General features: G+C 36.2%; 1 protein-coding gene across 4 annotated transcripts in view; it reads right to left on the reverse strand.

Moving 5' to 3' along the window:
* The window catches only part of nej (CREB binding protein nejire), a 481,376-nt gene that overhangs the window by 104,910 nt on the left and 358,498 nt on the right, over positions 1 to 17,968 (reverse strand). For all 4 annotated transcript variants that reach the window (XM_090394332.1, XM_090394330.1, XM_090394331.1 and 1 more), the window contains 2 exons: positions 15,072 to 15,185; positions 9,725 to 9,890 (listed from right to left, as the gene is read on the reverse strand). In XM_090394332.1, the coding sequence (XP_090250458.1) occupies positions 9,725 to 9,890; positions 15,072 to 15,185 (280 nt within the window). The remainder of the gene's footprint in view (positions 1 to 9,724; positions 9,891 to 15,071; positions 15,186 to 17,968) is intronic.

Here is a 17,968-nt window from a genome sequence, read left to right on the forward strand (position 1 = left end):
TCAATCTTTCTTGTGATCTCCTCCAAAAGTCAAATGAAGGGCTTTGGTAAGATTATGGCAGATAAATATAATCAAGATGGCAAAACGTTATACATACAGGGTAATGAAGAAGCTTGGAATCTAAGGAAAAAATAAATAAGTGCCATAAAAGAAATTAGAGATGATAAAGGTGACTTAAAAACTGAACGTATATACTTTTCACTGTATGGAGTAATTGCTTTGAAAGATTATTAAATGAAACAAGAGACAGAATGAAAAACAGTGGCAGAAAATATTCAAGAGGAATGCAATCAGGTGTATATCAGTACTTGAGTTAGAAAAAAAACATCAAAAATGAAACGTAGAAAAAGAGCTGAAGTAGATGATATTCAAGGCAGAAATCTTCATGTACAGAAGTATAAAATGATTATAGTGGCTACATTGCATAATTCAGAAGGTCAAATTCTGAATGATTGGAGAAGAGTTCTCATAGCTCCCATCTATTAAAAAAAAAAAAAAAACACCGAACGTAAAAATTAGAGAGGCGTATTCAGTTACGATTTATGTAAGCATACTTAAGAAGAGGCTAGAAAAATTGTCAACATGAAATTTTGTAAAGAGCAAGCAAGGTTCAGCCCAAATAGAGGGTTGTCAATATTAGGTTTTCACTTTAAGACAGAGTAGAAAAATCCAAACTATATCAATCTATTAATCTGGAAAAGGCATATGACAAGATGACAGGAGGAAAGCTTTTAAAATAATAATTATATGGTGTAAATGAGACAATACCAAGACTAATACAGTCTGTATTTAAGTTGTAAGGCAGCATTTAGAACTGAAGGTAGATGATGGTTTGATGTAAAATCAGGTGTAAATAATGGTGCAATATCTCTAATACTTATTCATTTATAAGAATCACATTATGAAGAAAAAAGTCCCACTAATATCATATATAGTATATACAGCAAGTAAAATATTTTATCTATTTAGGTAAAAGTTTTATTGAAGGAAAATTAAATATGGAAATAAACAATAGAATTAGCAATGGTTCACTGAACTAGCAACTATCGTTGCACCACTTCCTGCTGCACCTGATAATAAAAGACCAACAGCTGCCCAGCATCCCTCTACTGTGCAAATGAAGATACACCAAACCTGGCTCTCCTCTTCCTCTTTTATTCCATCTACTTCCATTCTCTGGTACAGCCTACCACAAGAATTTCCAATCAGATACAACCTGGAACTCTTCAAAAAAACAGTTCGACAAACTTCTGACTCTTCATCTGCATCCCAGACATGGCACTGATATGCATACAGGTCTTTCAACCTCTTGTGTAAAGGATCAATTATAAAATCAAAACTGGAGATATTCAACATCTAAATAAATCAGTTTACGTCCTCAAGACTCTTAAGCAAATAACTACTGCAATAAATTTGGCAAGAAAATCAGAAATAATAAAGACAAATACTGCAAAAATAGGCAGGAACATGAAAAACATCAGCTGCCTTCTCAATGCAGAACTTATAGAGCAAGTAAAATATTTCATCTATTTAGGTACAATTTTTAGTGAAGGAAAATTAAATATGGAAATAGACAACAGAATTAGCAATGTTGAAGTGGTGGGAAGTCAACTGAATAAATTTATATGAAATGAGCAAAATTAGCCAAAACAGTAAACTAGTAGCATTTATATACAAGGTAATGTTTAAAACAGATATGAGAATTTGGTTAGAAATAAAACAGTTGATAAAAGATGAGAGATCACATAGGTCATAGTTCTGGGAAAAATTATGGGAGTGAACAGATACGAGGTTGGTCTGAAAAGTTCTTAACCTCGACCATAGATGGCAACACTATCGGCACGATTTTTTTTTTCTCCCTAAGTTGGTACATCTGTCATAAGCATCCATGTGAAATTGGAAGTCATCCTATAAGTACTTAGTTTTATACAGCTGTCTGAAGCAAAAATGTAGTCTGTATCCTTTGAAATGGATAAAATTGAGTATCGTGCAATTATAAAATTCTTTGTAAAAGAAGGTTTAACGGCAAAAGAAATTCATTCGAAGTTCATAAAAGTTTATGCGCACTCTTCTTCATTTTCGACAACTAGTAAATGGGCTGCCGAGTTTAAATGTGATCGCACCAAACTTGAAGATGATCCACATGAAGGATGTCCAAAAAGTGTAACACCACCAGAAATCATTGATCAAGTGTACAATATGGTATCAGATGACTGGTGAGTCAAATTGCTGAGACTATAGGCATTTCAAAAGAACGTGAAGGATATACTTTGCATGAGGAATTGCAAATGAAAAAGCTTTGCGCAGGATGGGTGCCGCGCTTGCTCACAGCAGATCAAAAACACACTCGCATGAAAATCTCTGAGCAGTGCTTGGAATGCTTTAACAAGAATAAAACTGATTTTGTGCTTCAATTTATTATTATGGATGAGACTTGGATTCACCATTACACACCAGAATCCAAACAACAGTTGGAACAGTGGACAGAAGCCGGTTGTTCAGCGCCAAAGAAGACAAAGTCGGTTCCCATCAACAGGAAAGGTGTTTTCAGGTGCTAAAGGCATTTTGGTTATTAATTATCTTGAAAAGGGTAAAACAATAACCGGGGAATATTATTCTGATCTTTTAACCAGACTAGATGAAAAAATTCGTGAGAAAAGACCTGGTTTGCAGAAGAAAAAAAAATCATCTTTCATCACGACAATGCACCTGCCCACAAAGGTGTTTTGGCAATGGGAAATATTTGTGCATGTGCAAAAATGACACGAGAATGGCTATTGCCTGGATGTTGGATTGGAAGAGGCCCAACTGCCTGGCCACTCAGATCTCTGGATACGACTCCATTGGACTTGTTTTGCATGGGCCATTATTAAAGTTGTACACTGGAGTTTTTTTGCAATGGGAAAATTAAGGGATCTGCACTATGAATTGCTGGAACATCCACCCTATTTCCCAGATTTGGCTCCCTCTGATTTCTATTTATCTCTTCCCAAAACTAAAACTCTTCCTCGCTGGTAAAGCTTTTTTTTTTTCAAATTAAGAGGTGATTGCAGATGTAGAGGGATATTTTGCAGATCTTACTGAGAACCACTACAGGGATGGAATAATGGCACTGGAATAAATGTATTAGGTCTTAAGGGAGATTATGTTGAAAAATAAAAATTTTGAAATGATAAATTTGTTTTTTCGTTGTTAGGCTGAGAACTTTTCAGACCACCCTCATATATGTAGTTTAACTAGGTTATTTAACTTACATATACAAGTTCCCATAATAACAGCACTGCATGTATAACATGACTATATTAACAAAACTTAGATATACATTCTGATAATTAGCACTATACACACAACATACTTCAACAATGAGCCTCTTTATATCTTACCTCTACACAGCATCTAGAGTCCTGTAAGGCATTTACAGTACTGTTTTTAGAACCAGACAAATAAATTGGGGGTATTAAATACATATAACAAGCAGGAAATTTAAGTTCTTCCATAGGCTTACTTAAAAAAAAAAGGGTCATGAGTTGTACTTTCATGCAGTCTATCTTACACACACACACACATAATACAGGGTGTCTGTCCAGGCTAGAGGTATCCAAAAATATGCACATATATCTCAATAAAAAAAAAAAAGCGGGCACCTTTTGTAGTTCAACAGATGTCAAAACAATACTCAAGCTCTTACCAAGTATTTTTTAGCATCCGATGTGTTATTAGAGCAACTGCAAGTGTTTTTTTATATAAAATAAGCAGCAAACAGAAAAGAAACAGAAGGTGCTAAAGCAGCTGACTACTGCAGTAATACTCTTGAGCACCCATAGTCCATTAAATCTGCTATATTTTACAACTAAAAAACAGCCATGTGAAAGCGCTATGCCTACCGTTGAAATAAAGATGGCGGCAACAAAAGCCAGCAACAGAAGACAACAACCTCGAGTCCCATCAGCACAGCGTCGCCGTTCACCAACAAACCAAATGACATTATGAAGTGCCACAGCTGTGAAAACGAAGGCAAAGAAGGAAAAAAGGTATATTGTGCGATTTCTGCTGCAACTGGATACATATTTCTTGCACAAAATAAATGAATCGGTGCACAAGCTTTTCACTGATCTAAACCAACCCTACTTCTGTAGGATGTGCCTTCCTTCCGTAAAACAGATACTAAACCTAGGTAAAAGTCACAAACCTTGAGCAGCAGCTTAATATTGTGATTGATACCGTCTCCTCCAAAATAGGAAAGTTGGAAACTAAGCTCGAGATACTCAACGATCACCGCCTGACCGTAAGTGTGCCCGTGCCTGCTAACGAACTTCGTGAACTAATCACATCATCGGTACACAAGTCACTTGAGGCTGAAAATAGGAAACTCAACGCTGTTATTCTGAACTTTCTGACAGAAAACGGTAAATCCCTAAAAGAAGACATCGGCAAACTTGCAGGAGAATGCAATTTCGATCCCAGAAACATTGTCAAATGCCATCGTATTGTACCCATAAACAAAAGAAAGGACGGAAGGAACTATCCACGTCTAGTGAAAGTGACCTGTGACTCACTAATAAACACAACCAAATTTATAACAACAGTAATAAACAACAAGCTAAAGGACACTTGCCCCCCAGTCGCTCATACATGCTCGAACTGATTTAATCTTTGCCCAGAGAGAACAAAGACACCAACTCCAAAAACAACTAGAAGAAAAACGCCAAAATGGACAACAGTTTGGTAATAAACTACAAACAATCCAAACTAGTACAAAAACCAAGTGACATCAGTAGCCACCAAGAACACCAGCATGCAGGCACCGCATAGGAAACGTGCAGGACCCTTGGGGTCAAATCCATGCCTCACAGAACCTTACAAAACCACTTCACCAACATCCGTGGCCTCAACTCTAACCTCAACAGCATCCACTACCACTCCACCTACCCTTTTTAACTGAAACTCAAATCTCACCTCCCCCAAGCACTGTTCATCTCAACCTTCCTAACTATACACTATTTAACTCCTTTCGACCTAAGGGCAGCGTCTGTGCATATATCCGCTCTGACATACCCTGCCAGAGAACAACTAGCTTGGAATCGCCCGACTTCAACCTTCTTTGGCTGAAGATATCCCTCCCCCCACTCAGTCAAATTCATCTGCTGTCTCTATTGCTCTCCTAATACTATCAATCACTCAGAGCTCTTTCATTTCCTCTCCTTAAAAGTTGATTTTCTCCAGTCCCACTCCCCCAAACAGCGAAATCATCCTCCTGGGTAATTTCAATGTCCATAACACCAATTGGCTTTCCTCTTCCAGTCATACAGATCCTGCAGGCAGAGATGCTGAAACATTTGCAACTAATGACCTCACGCAAATTGTTCAAAACCCGACCAGAATATCAGATAACCCAAACCACTCCCCAAATACCCTAGATCTCTTCCTTACTAATGACCCCTCCAAACATGCAGTAAATGTAGTAAGCCCCCTTGGTAATTCTGACCACAACATGGTGCTCATCTCCTCCCCCATGCAACAATGCCTACACAGTTACTCCCACACAATAGTTTGGCATTATAATAGTGAATGGGACAGTCTCTGAGACTACTATGCTTCATTCCCATGGTTAGACTATTGTTTCCGGTCTTCCAGTCCAGACATATGTACCGAACGCATCACCAAAGTGATCCTCGCTGGCATGAAAGCATATATTCCCCACACTACTCAGACCTCCCATCCCCTAACTAAACCCTGGTTCTCCAAAAAACGTTCCAAGGCTGTACAAATGAAAAATCAGGCATACCACAACTGGCTCAAATCAAGAACCCCATCCTCAATCAATGCCTACACTGAAGCCTGACACAAATGCAAGAAAACTTTCAATGCTTCCAAAACAGATTTTGAACAGGCAAAAAGCAGGAAGCTTGCAGCCTGTCCAAATGGCAGCCATGCCTTTTGGTCCCTTGCCAAGGCAATTGGCCGTAACTTTTTCCCTACACTATTCCCACCTCTAACATATCCAGATGGCTCATTTGCAACATCACCCATAGAAAAAGCTAACCTCCTAGAATCACACTTTGCCTCCAATGCACACATAACTGACAATGGCAAGTGCCCTCCAGTCATTCCAACTGCCCAACATACAATGCCCCCTATATCCTTTTGCCAAAAAGACATCACAAATCTGTTGTATAAATTAGACACAAAAAAATCTCCTGGCCCAGACGGAATTCCTCCAATTATCCTGAAGGTCTGTGCATCTGAACTGACTCCTATCCTATGTCAGCTGTACACAATCTCTTACTACACTGGTATATATCCCAAAACCTGGAAACCGGCCTATATTCAACCAATTCCTAAAAAGGGTGACAAATCACTACCATCTAACTACTGCCCTATCTCACTCACTTCAGTCCTATCTCAAGTAATGGAGAAAATCATCAACTCTCAACTCCTAATCTACCTTGAAGGTACCCGGCTATTAAGTGACCACCAGTACGGATTCTGCCAAAGTTGTTCAACAGGAGATCTACTCTCATACATCACCCATCATTGGACAAATGCTATTGAGAAAATCTGCGAATCCCAAGTAGTGTAGTTGCACTTGATATCTCCAAAACCTTTGACCGAGTCTGGCACAAAGGCTTTGTTGGATTGTGATAGAGTGGAATTTTATGAACTATCTTATCACAATCTAACATGCTTTTAGGGAGATAAATACAGTAAATTGCCTAAAGTGTAGAATAAGTAATATGTATATCAAGTGTGTTCTGTTATGAAAAGATTAAATAAGTATATATTTTGTGCCATTTGCAAATGAGGTTAAATTAATATTGAAAATGTAAAACATCAGAGCTTTATAAAATAACATGTATAAAAGAATTATAGAATGTAAATACAAATTCAACTGTTGGGGGGGGAGTCGAGTCCAAAGGTTACAGAGCCGTATGCGAGGGAGCAGCTCGCCCCCTCGCGTACGTGCGATAGCGGGGGAGAGGATGGACCCTGTGATGTAATAGCACGTGAGAGTTTGCTGGACATCGAATAGGGCGAGAAACGCCGAGAAGAAAAGAGGGAAATATAAGGGTCATGCGACCCTGAAACAAGGCTTTTTGTTCCTGGATCTCCTGGGTGTTCCTCTCTCTCTCGTGGTGGCGTAGGGTGAGAGTGCCTCGGTATCGGAGGGACCCCGATAGGCAGCTACAGGTCTTGGCAGCCATATTCTCCGCGAAAAGAAGCAAGTCCGGCTGTCCACAGAAGGCCAGTTTCCTGTGAACCTATGATGCCATAAAGAACCATAAAGGAAGATAAGTAGACTTTGTTTGTGTTTCACTGAATATGAATGAAAGATTTGTGCCATGTTAATATGTTATAAAAAAAAAAGGAACATTAATGATATAGGATAAGGTTGTATTGCTATCACTTTAGAAGGATATTGAATTTAATTTTATTGTCTGTCGATGTGTTAAAGTTCGCTTTTATATTGAATGAAATTAAGGATATGTTTAGAGTGAAGAATTGACAAATTATAAAGAGATTGTGAAAGATATGAATGTTATCTTGAGTAGTCTGACAGAGCTACGGAGTTTTTGGAATAACCATGATAATAATACATAAATAATGCATTAGAGAGTGTTAATATAGTTTTTACTTTAGATAGCTGCTACATAATATGTTATAAGTATAATAGTAGTGTTTGAATGTTTTATGCTTTGTATGGATCTCCCTTAAGATGGGATTTGAATTAATGTTATTAAGCGTATCTACTTTTGAGAATTAATAAACCTTGCTTTTGATTCTAACAAAGACTTTCTGTGATTTCTGGAATCCGATGCACCGCTTATAAAATATTATTGCGAACCTATGCGGAATATTAGAAACAGGTATATTATGGCCACGTCTGCAGAGTTGATAGGTATCATTAAGTACTGTCCTGAGATTACCTCTTGGTTGTTAATATTAATAATCTAATAGCGCTAAGTGGCGCAGCGAAACAAATAAATTTCTTGGTGTTTTACGAGGAGTGAATCTGACACTCTGGTACTGCCTCGATCTCGAGGCAGTACCAGAGTATCAGAGTGTCAGATTTGTCAGAGTGTCAGATATCATTGTCCCTCAGAGGTGTTACCCGATAGAGTGCATTACGGAGATATAGCACAAAGGTTGAAAATAGTTGTAAATGTAAGAAAGCGACACAGCTGTGCCATTTATATTTTATAAAGCTCTGATGTTTTACATTTTCAATATTAATTTAACCTCATTCGCGAATGGCACAAAATATATACTTATTTAATCTTTTCATAACAGAACACACTTGATATACATATAACTTATTCTACACTTAGAGGCAATTTACTGTATTTATCTCCCTTTTTTTGTTTGGAAAAGCATGTTAGATTGTGATAAGATAGGAGTTCATAAAATTCCACTCTATCACAATCCAACAGCTTACTAAGCAAACTCCCATCATTTGTACTGCCTCAGGACTTCTGCAGATGGACTGCTAGCTTCCCGCCTGGACGCGCACTATGTGTGATGGTAGACAGCTCCCTATCCTCTCACCATCCAACTAATGCCGGGGTCCCCTCAAGGCTCAGTTCTCTCACTGACCCTCTTCCTTCTATATATCAATGACCAACTTCAGTTGACCTCTAACCCAATACACAGTTCTGCAGATGACAGCACACTACATTCCTCCTTTTCATTTGACAAACCCTACCCTATACAACTCACTTCAACCCATAAGTACATCATTTCTATCGTCACTGTCACCACATCATCAACATTACCTTCAGCCACTTCCTTCCTTCCTGCTCTCATTCATATTCATCTACTATCATTCACTCCTTTCACTATCCTGCCTTACATCATTAATATTAGTTACTTCATTCTCCCACTTTGAACATAACTTGTTTCTTGTACTCGTTCGAGTGCAAGAAATTCAATTTTGATCAAGAGATAAAGATTCTGACATCTCAGAATAGTAATAGTTAACTTCGCTATGACCCACTCATCGCAGGTGAGATTTGAACATGATTACTTTTCTGACCAAGTGACATGTAGTGAAATCATTACAAAGATTGAAAAAGAAAACTATTAATGAATTGGTCAAGCAGTATCAGTACCACCTGGGTAAAGAGGACACAACAGAAGTACCACTGTATCCTCTACACCAGGGGTTCCCAACCCTATGCCCGCAGGCACCATGGCGCCCGTCGACCAATTTGTATGTGCTCGCCGCTGTTCAACCATGTGCCATATAGTTTGAAATAATCAAAGAACAATTCATGGCATACTATATGACGCATGCGTTAATGACCCATGACGAGTATTAAATGCATAAAATGTAAAATAGATGCGCATTCAAAGTTGTTCATTGCAGTTTAAGAACTGGAATATCATCGTATTCTCCTAATTATGAAGCACCAGCCAATGAAATGCAATGCCAAAGATCACGCTAACTTACATATATATATTTAAATTTTTATATAATGTAAACTTTTAAGTAATAAAACATTTGATTATAATGTAAACTTTGTATGTATTCATTTAACAAACGAATTCAAAAAATTTGAAAAAATGAAAAAATAGATGGTGCCCGTCGCCCTATCGGTATTTTAGAATGTGCTCTAGGAAACAAAAAGGTTGGGAACCCCTGCTCTACACCCTGGAAGTGGTAATAAGTACATAACAAGAAATGGTAATGATGATGGCATTAAACAAATTCTGATACAAGTCATACCTTATAATCTAAAACTATCCTCTCAATAATTCCTTTGTCTAGCATTTTCTTATACCATTCTTGTAGTCTCTTTGGTTTTGGAATTTTTTGCTCTGGTGGATGACAATGAAATATATAATCATCTCCTTCACTAGGTGGACAGGCCCAAATGTGAGCCATTGTATACCTAAAACATCAAATAAATTCACTTTAGAATGGCATTATATTATACACTACCTTCTGTACAATCATATATATACCAATGTAACATATAAAATAGCATGGAATATACTTTTGTTGAGATTGTTAAATTCAGTAATGGTTATGTATAAATATTCACTATGAAAAGGGAAACTAATAAAGAGAAAGCCCGGCATGAATTAATGAAAATAACATTGTGAAGATAACAAGAGATTATAGATGTAAGTATGTACATACTTAGCACGATTTTTAGTGAAAATGATAAATTAAATATGGAAATAGACAATAGAATCAACAAAGCTGGTATGGTAGGCAGTCAACTGAATAAATTTATATATATATATATATATATATAATTAGAGAAAAATTAGCCAAAACACTAAATTAGCTGTATACAAGACAATATTCAAGCCAATTTTAACTTATGGATCTGAGAGCTGGATCAGAAGTAAAACTTGACCAAAGACTAGAGACCGCAGATATGAGAGTCCTGAGAAAAATTAGGGGATGAATAGATGGCATCAATGGAAATATCATATTAAAAATGAGGATATTAGGAGAGAACTTGACATTGTCAGCATCCAGGAATGCATTTGCAGAGCTAATCTCAGGTGGTATGGTCACTTAAACAGAATGGAAGACGAAAGATTGGCAAAACAAGTGTCCTCTTCCAGGTTGGCAGGAAAAAGACCCAGAGGAAGACCAAGATACAGTTGGAAAAAGTGCCTTAGAAGATAGAAATATAAGATCTGATAATGTTGGAGTCTTGACAGGTGACAGACTGATTTGGAGGAAAATTGTAGATAGGAAGTTAGTAATGATGTAAATTTTTCATGTAGTACTATCATATCCTGTACACTCCTTGAGGGTATATATCAGGAATTTGATGATGATACATATATACATACCATCAAGTCCAAGCTATGTGCTATCATCTTTACATATACAAACTCTGTTGTATCTTTCAAATGTTCTAGTCATTAATACCCACTTTTCTAAGTAATAACCTTAATTAATTAGTTTCTACTTTGAAAACTACTGGAGAATACAAAAATCACCAAATTGAATGAGCTTCAATAAGAATTTCATATCTTCTATTAATAAGTACTGCAGACTGATCTTGACAACAATATACTAATGTTTGTTGTAGGTATACTTAAAGTATGGTGCACTCATATGACTAAATAAAGTGTAAATAAATGAAAGTAGAAAGAAAACATTTATGGAACTGATCAAAATAATTATATTCTTCATTACATTTACGGCTATTTTGCCTGCTTCTGTTTAGGAGTGCCCATGTTTAAATGTCACTGGCTACTCACGGATTCTTAGGGCACTGTAGATGTATATTTACCAATAAATGTATGTAGCATAGAGGACAAGAAATTTGCACATACCTTTTTATGGGTGCTGTGGCTTTTCTTCTTTCAGCGTTGTCCAAACTACTGTGTGCGTGTGTGTGGGGGGGGGGGGGGGGTAGGCAATGTGGGAGAATTGAAATACAAATGAAAAAAAAAAACGGTTTTTTTTTAATAACATATATATACATATATATTATAAGGGATGGGCAGAGCGTTTTTTTTTTTTTTATTTATATAAGGTGGGAAAAGGTGAAAGGAGTTGAAAACAGCAACTGATTTTCAGAGGGGGGGAAAGGGGGTTGACGGGGTGCGGTCCGTTTCGACTATTCTTGGTTGTCGTCTGAACACATGGAGGAAGTGGATGCTATGTCAGGTCAGGGTAGGTGCTTCTGCTTTTGAAGTGTTTGTGTTATCGCCTATTGGTCGGGGTTGTGACCTAACAAACACTTCTCTTCACAAACACTTCAAAAGCAGAAGCACCTACCCGACCTGACATAGCATCCACTTCCTCCATGTGTTCAGACGACAACCAAGAATAGTCGAAACGGACCACACCCTGCCAACCCCTCTTCCCCCCCCCCTCTAAAAATCAGTTGCTGTTTTCAACCCCTTTCACCCTTTCCCACCTTATATAAATATAAAAAACGCTCTGCCCATCTCTTATAATATATGTTATTCAAAAAAAAAAAAAAAAAAAAAAAAAAAAAAAAAAAAAAAAAAAAAACAGGTTTTTTCCATTTGTATTTCAATTCTCCCACATTGCCTAATCCCCCCCCCCCAACACACACACAGTAGTTTGGACAATGCTGAAAGAAGAAAAGCCACATCACCCAGAAAAAAAGTATGTGCAAATTTCTTGTCCTCTATGCTACATATATTTATTGGTAAATATACATCAACAATGCCCTAAGAATCCGTGAGTAAAAAAGCCAATGACATTTAAACAGCGGCTCCTAAACAGAAGCAGGCAAAATAGCCGTGAATGTAATAGTTTGTTAAGAGGAGTAACATGAGAGTTTTCCCAGAAATAATATCCATAATTATATTATTTTTATTATTGCAAGAATTAAATCCTGAACATTTCTTGCCTATGTGCCACAGGAAGTTATTCATCACATATAATTTATATCATTGTGCTTAATTGCTCATATTTTATAATAATGTCAGAGCTGAGTAAAGGAATGGACACACTGTGATACTGTTGGACTTTGCCAAGGCATATGGTAGGATACTGATGAAAGGCTGTTGCATAAACTGTAGAATATCGGATTAGAAATATAAACTATTGGCTTGGATAAGTGGATGGCTGACAAGAATCAATGTGTTAGGTGAATCTGTCAGATTAAAGGTGACCAGTGGTGTGCCCCAGGGATCCCTCCTTGGACTATTGTTGTTTAATCTACATATTAATGATATTGGTAGGCAGGACAATCAGAGATGCTACTGATATACAGCATTTACAGAATGATTTGCATAGGCTAGAAGTATGGGCAAATGATTCATTCATATGTTCACTTGACATCCACAGATGCCGTACGGTCGCTCTGATGCTCGGTGATGTGACACACCAGGCCTTGCCATGTAGTCCTGTTGTATGCTTTTCTGGAGGGTTTAACTTTTTGAAAATCAGTCGTTCCACACACACCATCCAACCATCTCATTGACAGTCTACTCCTTCCTCTTTTACCAGAAAAGAGGAAGGAGTACCTTCTATTACTGTTCTAAGAAGTCCTCCTTCCATCCCTTCAATGTGTGCAAAATAATTTAACTTTCTTCTGTCAATATCCTTAAGGAGCCTTAAAGTTCTACTGATCTTTTCTAACACCCATTCATTTGTATGCCTTTTGTATGATATCCTCAACAGCTTTCTGTAACACCACATCTCAAAAGAAGATATTATTTACTTATCTGACTTCTTTAGGTTCCAAGTCTCACATCCATAAGTCACTGTTGGAAAAACAACTGCATCCAAAATCCTCAACTTTGTTCCCATGGAGATAGATCCATCCATCCTGATTTTTGACAAGTCTCTGACAGTTGTTTTAGCCATTCCTAATCTTCTTCTGAACAGCAATTCTTCACATTAATAATGGATTCCAGGTACTCAAAACTTGCCGACTTCCTCAATTCTTTCTCCATTAAGGTACGCTTGTTTCTCAAGAGCTTCCCTGTTTGTATTTCCTTTGAAAACCATAATATTTGTCTTTCTAGGATTGAGTTGAGTCCTCTGTTTATTACTAATCTTGTTAATATCTACCATATAATATAAAATGATAAGCTTTTTTTGTAACGTTTTGTGGCACGTTTTTTGTTAAGTTATTTGATACATTTTGAAACTCAGGGGCTACCCTGAGTGTCGAGTCCTCAAAATTCGAGTCATCAGAATTCAGAGAACCAGCCTACCAGTCCAGAACTGGAGGGGGGGGGGGATATATGTATCGGGGTGCGGAATACCCCTAGTGTGTGTGTATATATCCAATTTGATTATATTCCATTCAGAACAAATGGTAAACAAATCCAGCACAAATGATAACAGCTGTTAATTCAATGTTAGTGTAATTATGCACCACTTTGGTACGATGAGATATCCAAAAGCATATTATATCAGTGGGATTATGCTTGGAGTGACTGACAAGGCTAGAGTTCTTGGAGATATGGTGGATAGTAAGTTGAAGTTCAAGGGTTGCATAGTAGGAGTTGAAATGAATATTGACACATAAGGATACAACAAGCCATCTTCAGAAGGCCTTGATGAGACATCTGGATTATACTGTGCACAGATTTGGTCTCCCAGGTTCTAAAGAGATAAAGAAGCTGTGGAAAGAGGAAGATTCCCTCTTATGCAGAAACAATGATGGATGGTTCTTTTAACAGTTCCAAAATGAAAACTTTTCAGCTTTTTTAGTTTAACTGTAATTTTATTTTAATACATCTTAAGAAAAATATTCATCTAGCTTTCCAGCTTAAGCAATGGTGTGTTTTTTTTTTAGAGCTTATGCCAACATTCACACAATACTATATCGGGGGGGGGGAGGATTTTACCTCAAGATAACAATCAATATCCTGGTAGTTTTTGTTATTAGTTGCAATAGAGGTTGGTACCTAGAATTTATTAATCCCATTCAGCAAAAGAAGCACCAGTCCTGCTCACTTCAGCCAACTATTTCATTTAGCAATGTTGATAGCATGTAGCAAATTGTTTCTTCTCTTCCCTTTAATTTGACTGAACTTGAATTTCTTATAAAAATCAACTCCAATTCACCTTAGGATAACAATGCCTTTTCTGTCTAATTAAATGTATCTACCCTTCTTTGATATATCAGTTGTGAGACAATCAGGTAGATCTTTACCCAAGTGGATAGTACACCTGCTCTTCAACCAACAGCTTATGGGTTTGAATCCCATTTTGAGCATGAATTGTTTAGAAAAAGCTTGCTATCATGCTTGTTTAGATTATAATTTAAAAAAAAAAAAAAACTTCATTATGATATGATATTGCGAAGTGTAAGGAAACTTATATTAAACAAGCATGATAGCTCTGAGCCTTATAAGGCTCAGAGCTATCATGCTTGTTTAGATTATAATTAAAAAAAAAAACCTAATTATGATATTGTGAAGTGTAAGGAAACTTATTAGGATAATTGGATTAAAAATATATTACATATTTAATTCATGTTAACCACCATAATTCTTTCAAGTAAACATATCCTTTCTTAAACTTTAAACGATGAACTGTTAACAAGATCAAAAACTGCACAATCAGAAAAACTATTTCAAAATTTCTGCATCAATGAGAGCCAACTTACCCAAGCTGTTTTGCATAGTCTAGGTAGCCTAAAAGAATTTCATGGTAGACAGCTGTCCTATATTGCTTTGGTCGAAAAAAATGAACACTATCTAGATATGCAATATATACCCGCCTATAACAAAATAAATATAATTTACATTATTGTGAGATATACATAAATAACTTTAAGTAGCTTCTATTTTGAAATTATAACATATTAAGTGAAATGCATTGCTTCAGAGTGGTCAAAAAGTTTAATAAAAACTTTTTATACAAATAGTACAATGGAATCTTCTGGGTAAAAATAAAATGTAGCAGAAAATCTCACCCAAGGCACATTTGTAAATCATTTTTGAATAACTTGATAAAATTTTAACAGCGTGTATTTAAATTTATTAGATTTGAGCTTCCTCCCTACATAAAACTGGAATAAAAACTTGCAACCTATTAGACATACAGGTTTTATTCTTTACACTTTTTTTTTTTTTAAATTTTAAATATACAAACAAAATTTGCATGTAAAAATCTGGTGATAACAAATCTGGAAATTATGACAAATTCTGAGATTTATCTTTATGACAATTCTGTAAAGAAACATCAGTAATACAAGGCCATTTCTTTAATCAGAAAATTATGTAAATGATGTTTTGCATTACTGACAATTCATTTTCAAGATAAATTTTCAGTATTTCAGCTTGTCCTACAGGTGCATAATATAACACCATCAAGTCACAACAGCACATTCACAGTAGCATGCATCAGAATGGAAAAACATCTTGATTTGACAAAGTATTCATCATACTAGAGCTCCGAGTACAATATTCTTCTTAGATATTTTGCTTTCAGCAATTAATTGGTTACAAAACCTTGTAACAAATCTGGTAAAATACCCCACTGTGGAAAGACTAAGTTCAGCGTAATGTCGTATGAAAATATGAGGAATGGAAAATGCCTACAAAGCCTTCACATATTTTCTTGGAATTCTCTTACATATAGTACTTCTCAGCACAGAGGTAATGACATCATACTAAACATGCTATTACTAACTAAAATTCAACATAGTTTCTGAACTGATACTATATACAAGTACTAGATATTCAATTTAGCTGAATCCTCCATAATTTAGTGGATTTATTTAGGTGCATAATGTCACCTGCATAAAATAAAGCGCAGAGCTTATATCTGATTATGATAAAGTTGATATCTATTTTTACATTACATCATCTTCCTCTACTTCCTTCATTTCTGAACCAGCTTGTTCCTATTCTTAAATATGCATGAATAAGTTTTCCTGGAACAATCCAAGTCTTAATTCTCGTTTCAGCATTATTTTCCTTTCTTTTATAGATGGGTATATGAGAGCTCTACTCCAAACATTCATAATAATGCTTTATGGTATAAACAACACCTAAGCCTTATGATGTGTCTACTCCAATCATCTGGAATTTAATCTTCTGACAATAGTTTCTGAATTATGCAGTGACTACACTATAGACATGTATATAGGCTTCTTAGGTTCTAGGTTGTTGCTTATATTATGGTTTAATTGAAAGAAGAGAGCAAGGGAAATGAACTGGACACAGTTTAATCCATTTTTTGCGTGTCTTTATTCCGCTAAACCATAATAGAACCTTTAGCCAGCATCGAAGCCTAAATACGACTTAATTTTTCATGAAAAATGTATTGCATGAAAGCAAGCACAATGCAGTAAGTGGAAACTCCATTTATCCAGGAATCTAGTAAGCAAGCGTTCTTAAAAAAGATGTAAATATACAAGGAATTATAGCAACCAGTGTAAAGTTAAATTCTTCACTAAAAATCATGCCTAAATAGCTGAAATGTTTTACTTGTTCCACAGGTTCTCCATTCACAACAAAGTTGACATTTTCTTACGATTCTGCCTATTTTCATTGTCTTTGTCTTTTTATTGCTGACCTTCATACCATATCTATTACAACAGTTATTCAATTAAGTCAGGGAACCTTGCAGACTTGTAGCAGATTTGTCTCTAGTCTTTGGTCAAGTGTTTAACTTCTGACCCAGCTCTCAGATCCATAAGTTAAAACTGGTTTGAACACTGTCTTGTATAGCTAATTTAGTGTTCCGACTAATTTCTCTCTTATTCCATGTGAATTTATTCAATTGACTTCCCACCATACCAGATTTGCTGATTCTGTTGTCTATTTCTATATTTAATTTACCATCTTCACTAAAAATCATGCCTAAGTAGCTGAAATGTTTTTATTCCACAGGTTCTCCATTCACAACACAGTTGACATTTTCAATGATTCTGCCTATTTTCATTGTTTTTGTCTTTTTATTGCTGACCTTCATACCATATCTATTACAACAGTTATTCAATTTAGTCAGAGAATCTTGCAGACTTGTAGCGGATTTATTTAGAAGTATAACACCACCTGCATAAACCAAAGAGCTGACATTAACATCTCCAATTTTGATATCAAGTTTAATACCACTTTCCTTCATAATGTGATCCATATAGATAATGAATAACAGAGGGGATAATGTACATCCTTGTCTGACACCAGATTTAACATTAAACCATCTTCCTGTACTTCCTTCAATTCTAACTGCTGACTTACAACTCAAATAAAGACTAAGTATTGCTTGATATAATGCCCCATTGACACTATATAACTGTAGGTTATTGAATAACTTCTCTCCTGGCACCTTGTCATATGCCTTTTCCAAATCGACAAAACTTAAATACAGATCTTTGTTATATTCCCATGCTTTCTCGACTATTTCTCGTAAAGTGAAGATCTGATCCTGACATACTCTATTTGGCCTGAATCCAGCTTGTTCTTCACCAAGCTTTTCTTCCACAATTTTTCTCAGCTGTTTCTCAAATATACTTGCATAGATCTTGCCAGGAACACTCAGTAGGGAAATACC

This window comes from Typopeltis vanoorti, chromosome 6 (assembly GCF_054136105.1).
Source record: "Typopeltis vanoorti isolate ZY-2024b chromosome 6, IOZ_Tvanoo_1.0, whole genome shotgun sequence".
NCBI classification, from domain to species: Eukaryota; Metazoa; Arthropoda; class Arachnida; order Uropygi; family Thelyphonidae; genus Typopeltis; species Typopeltis vanoorti.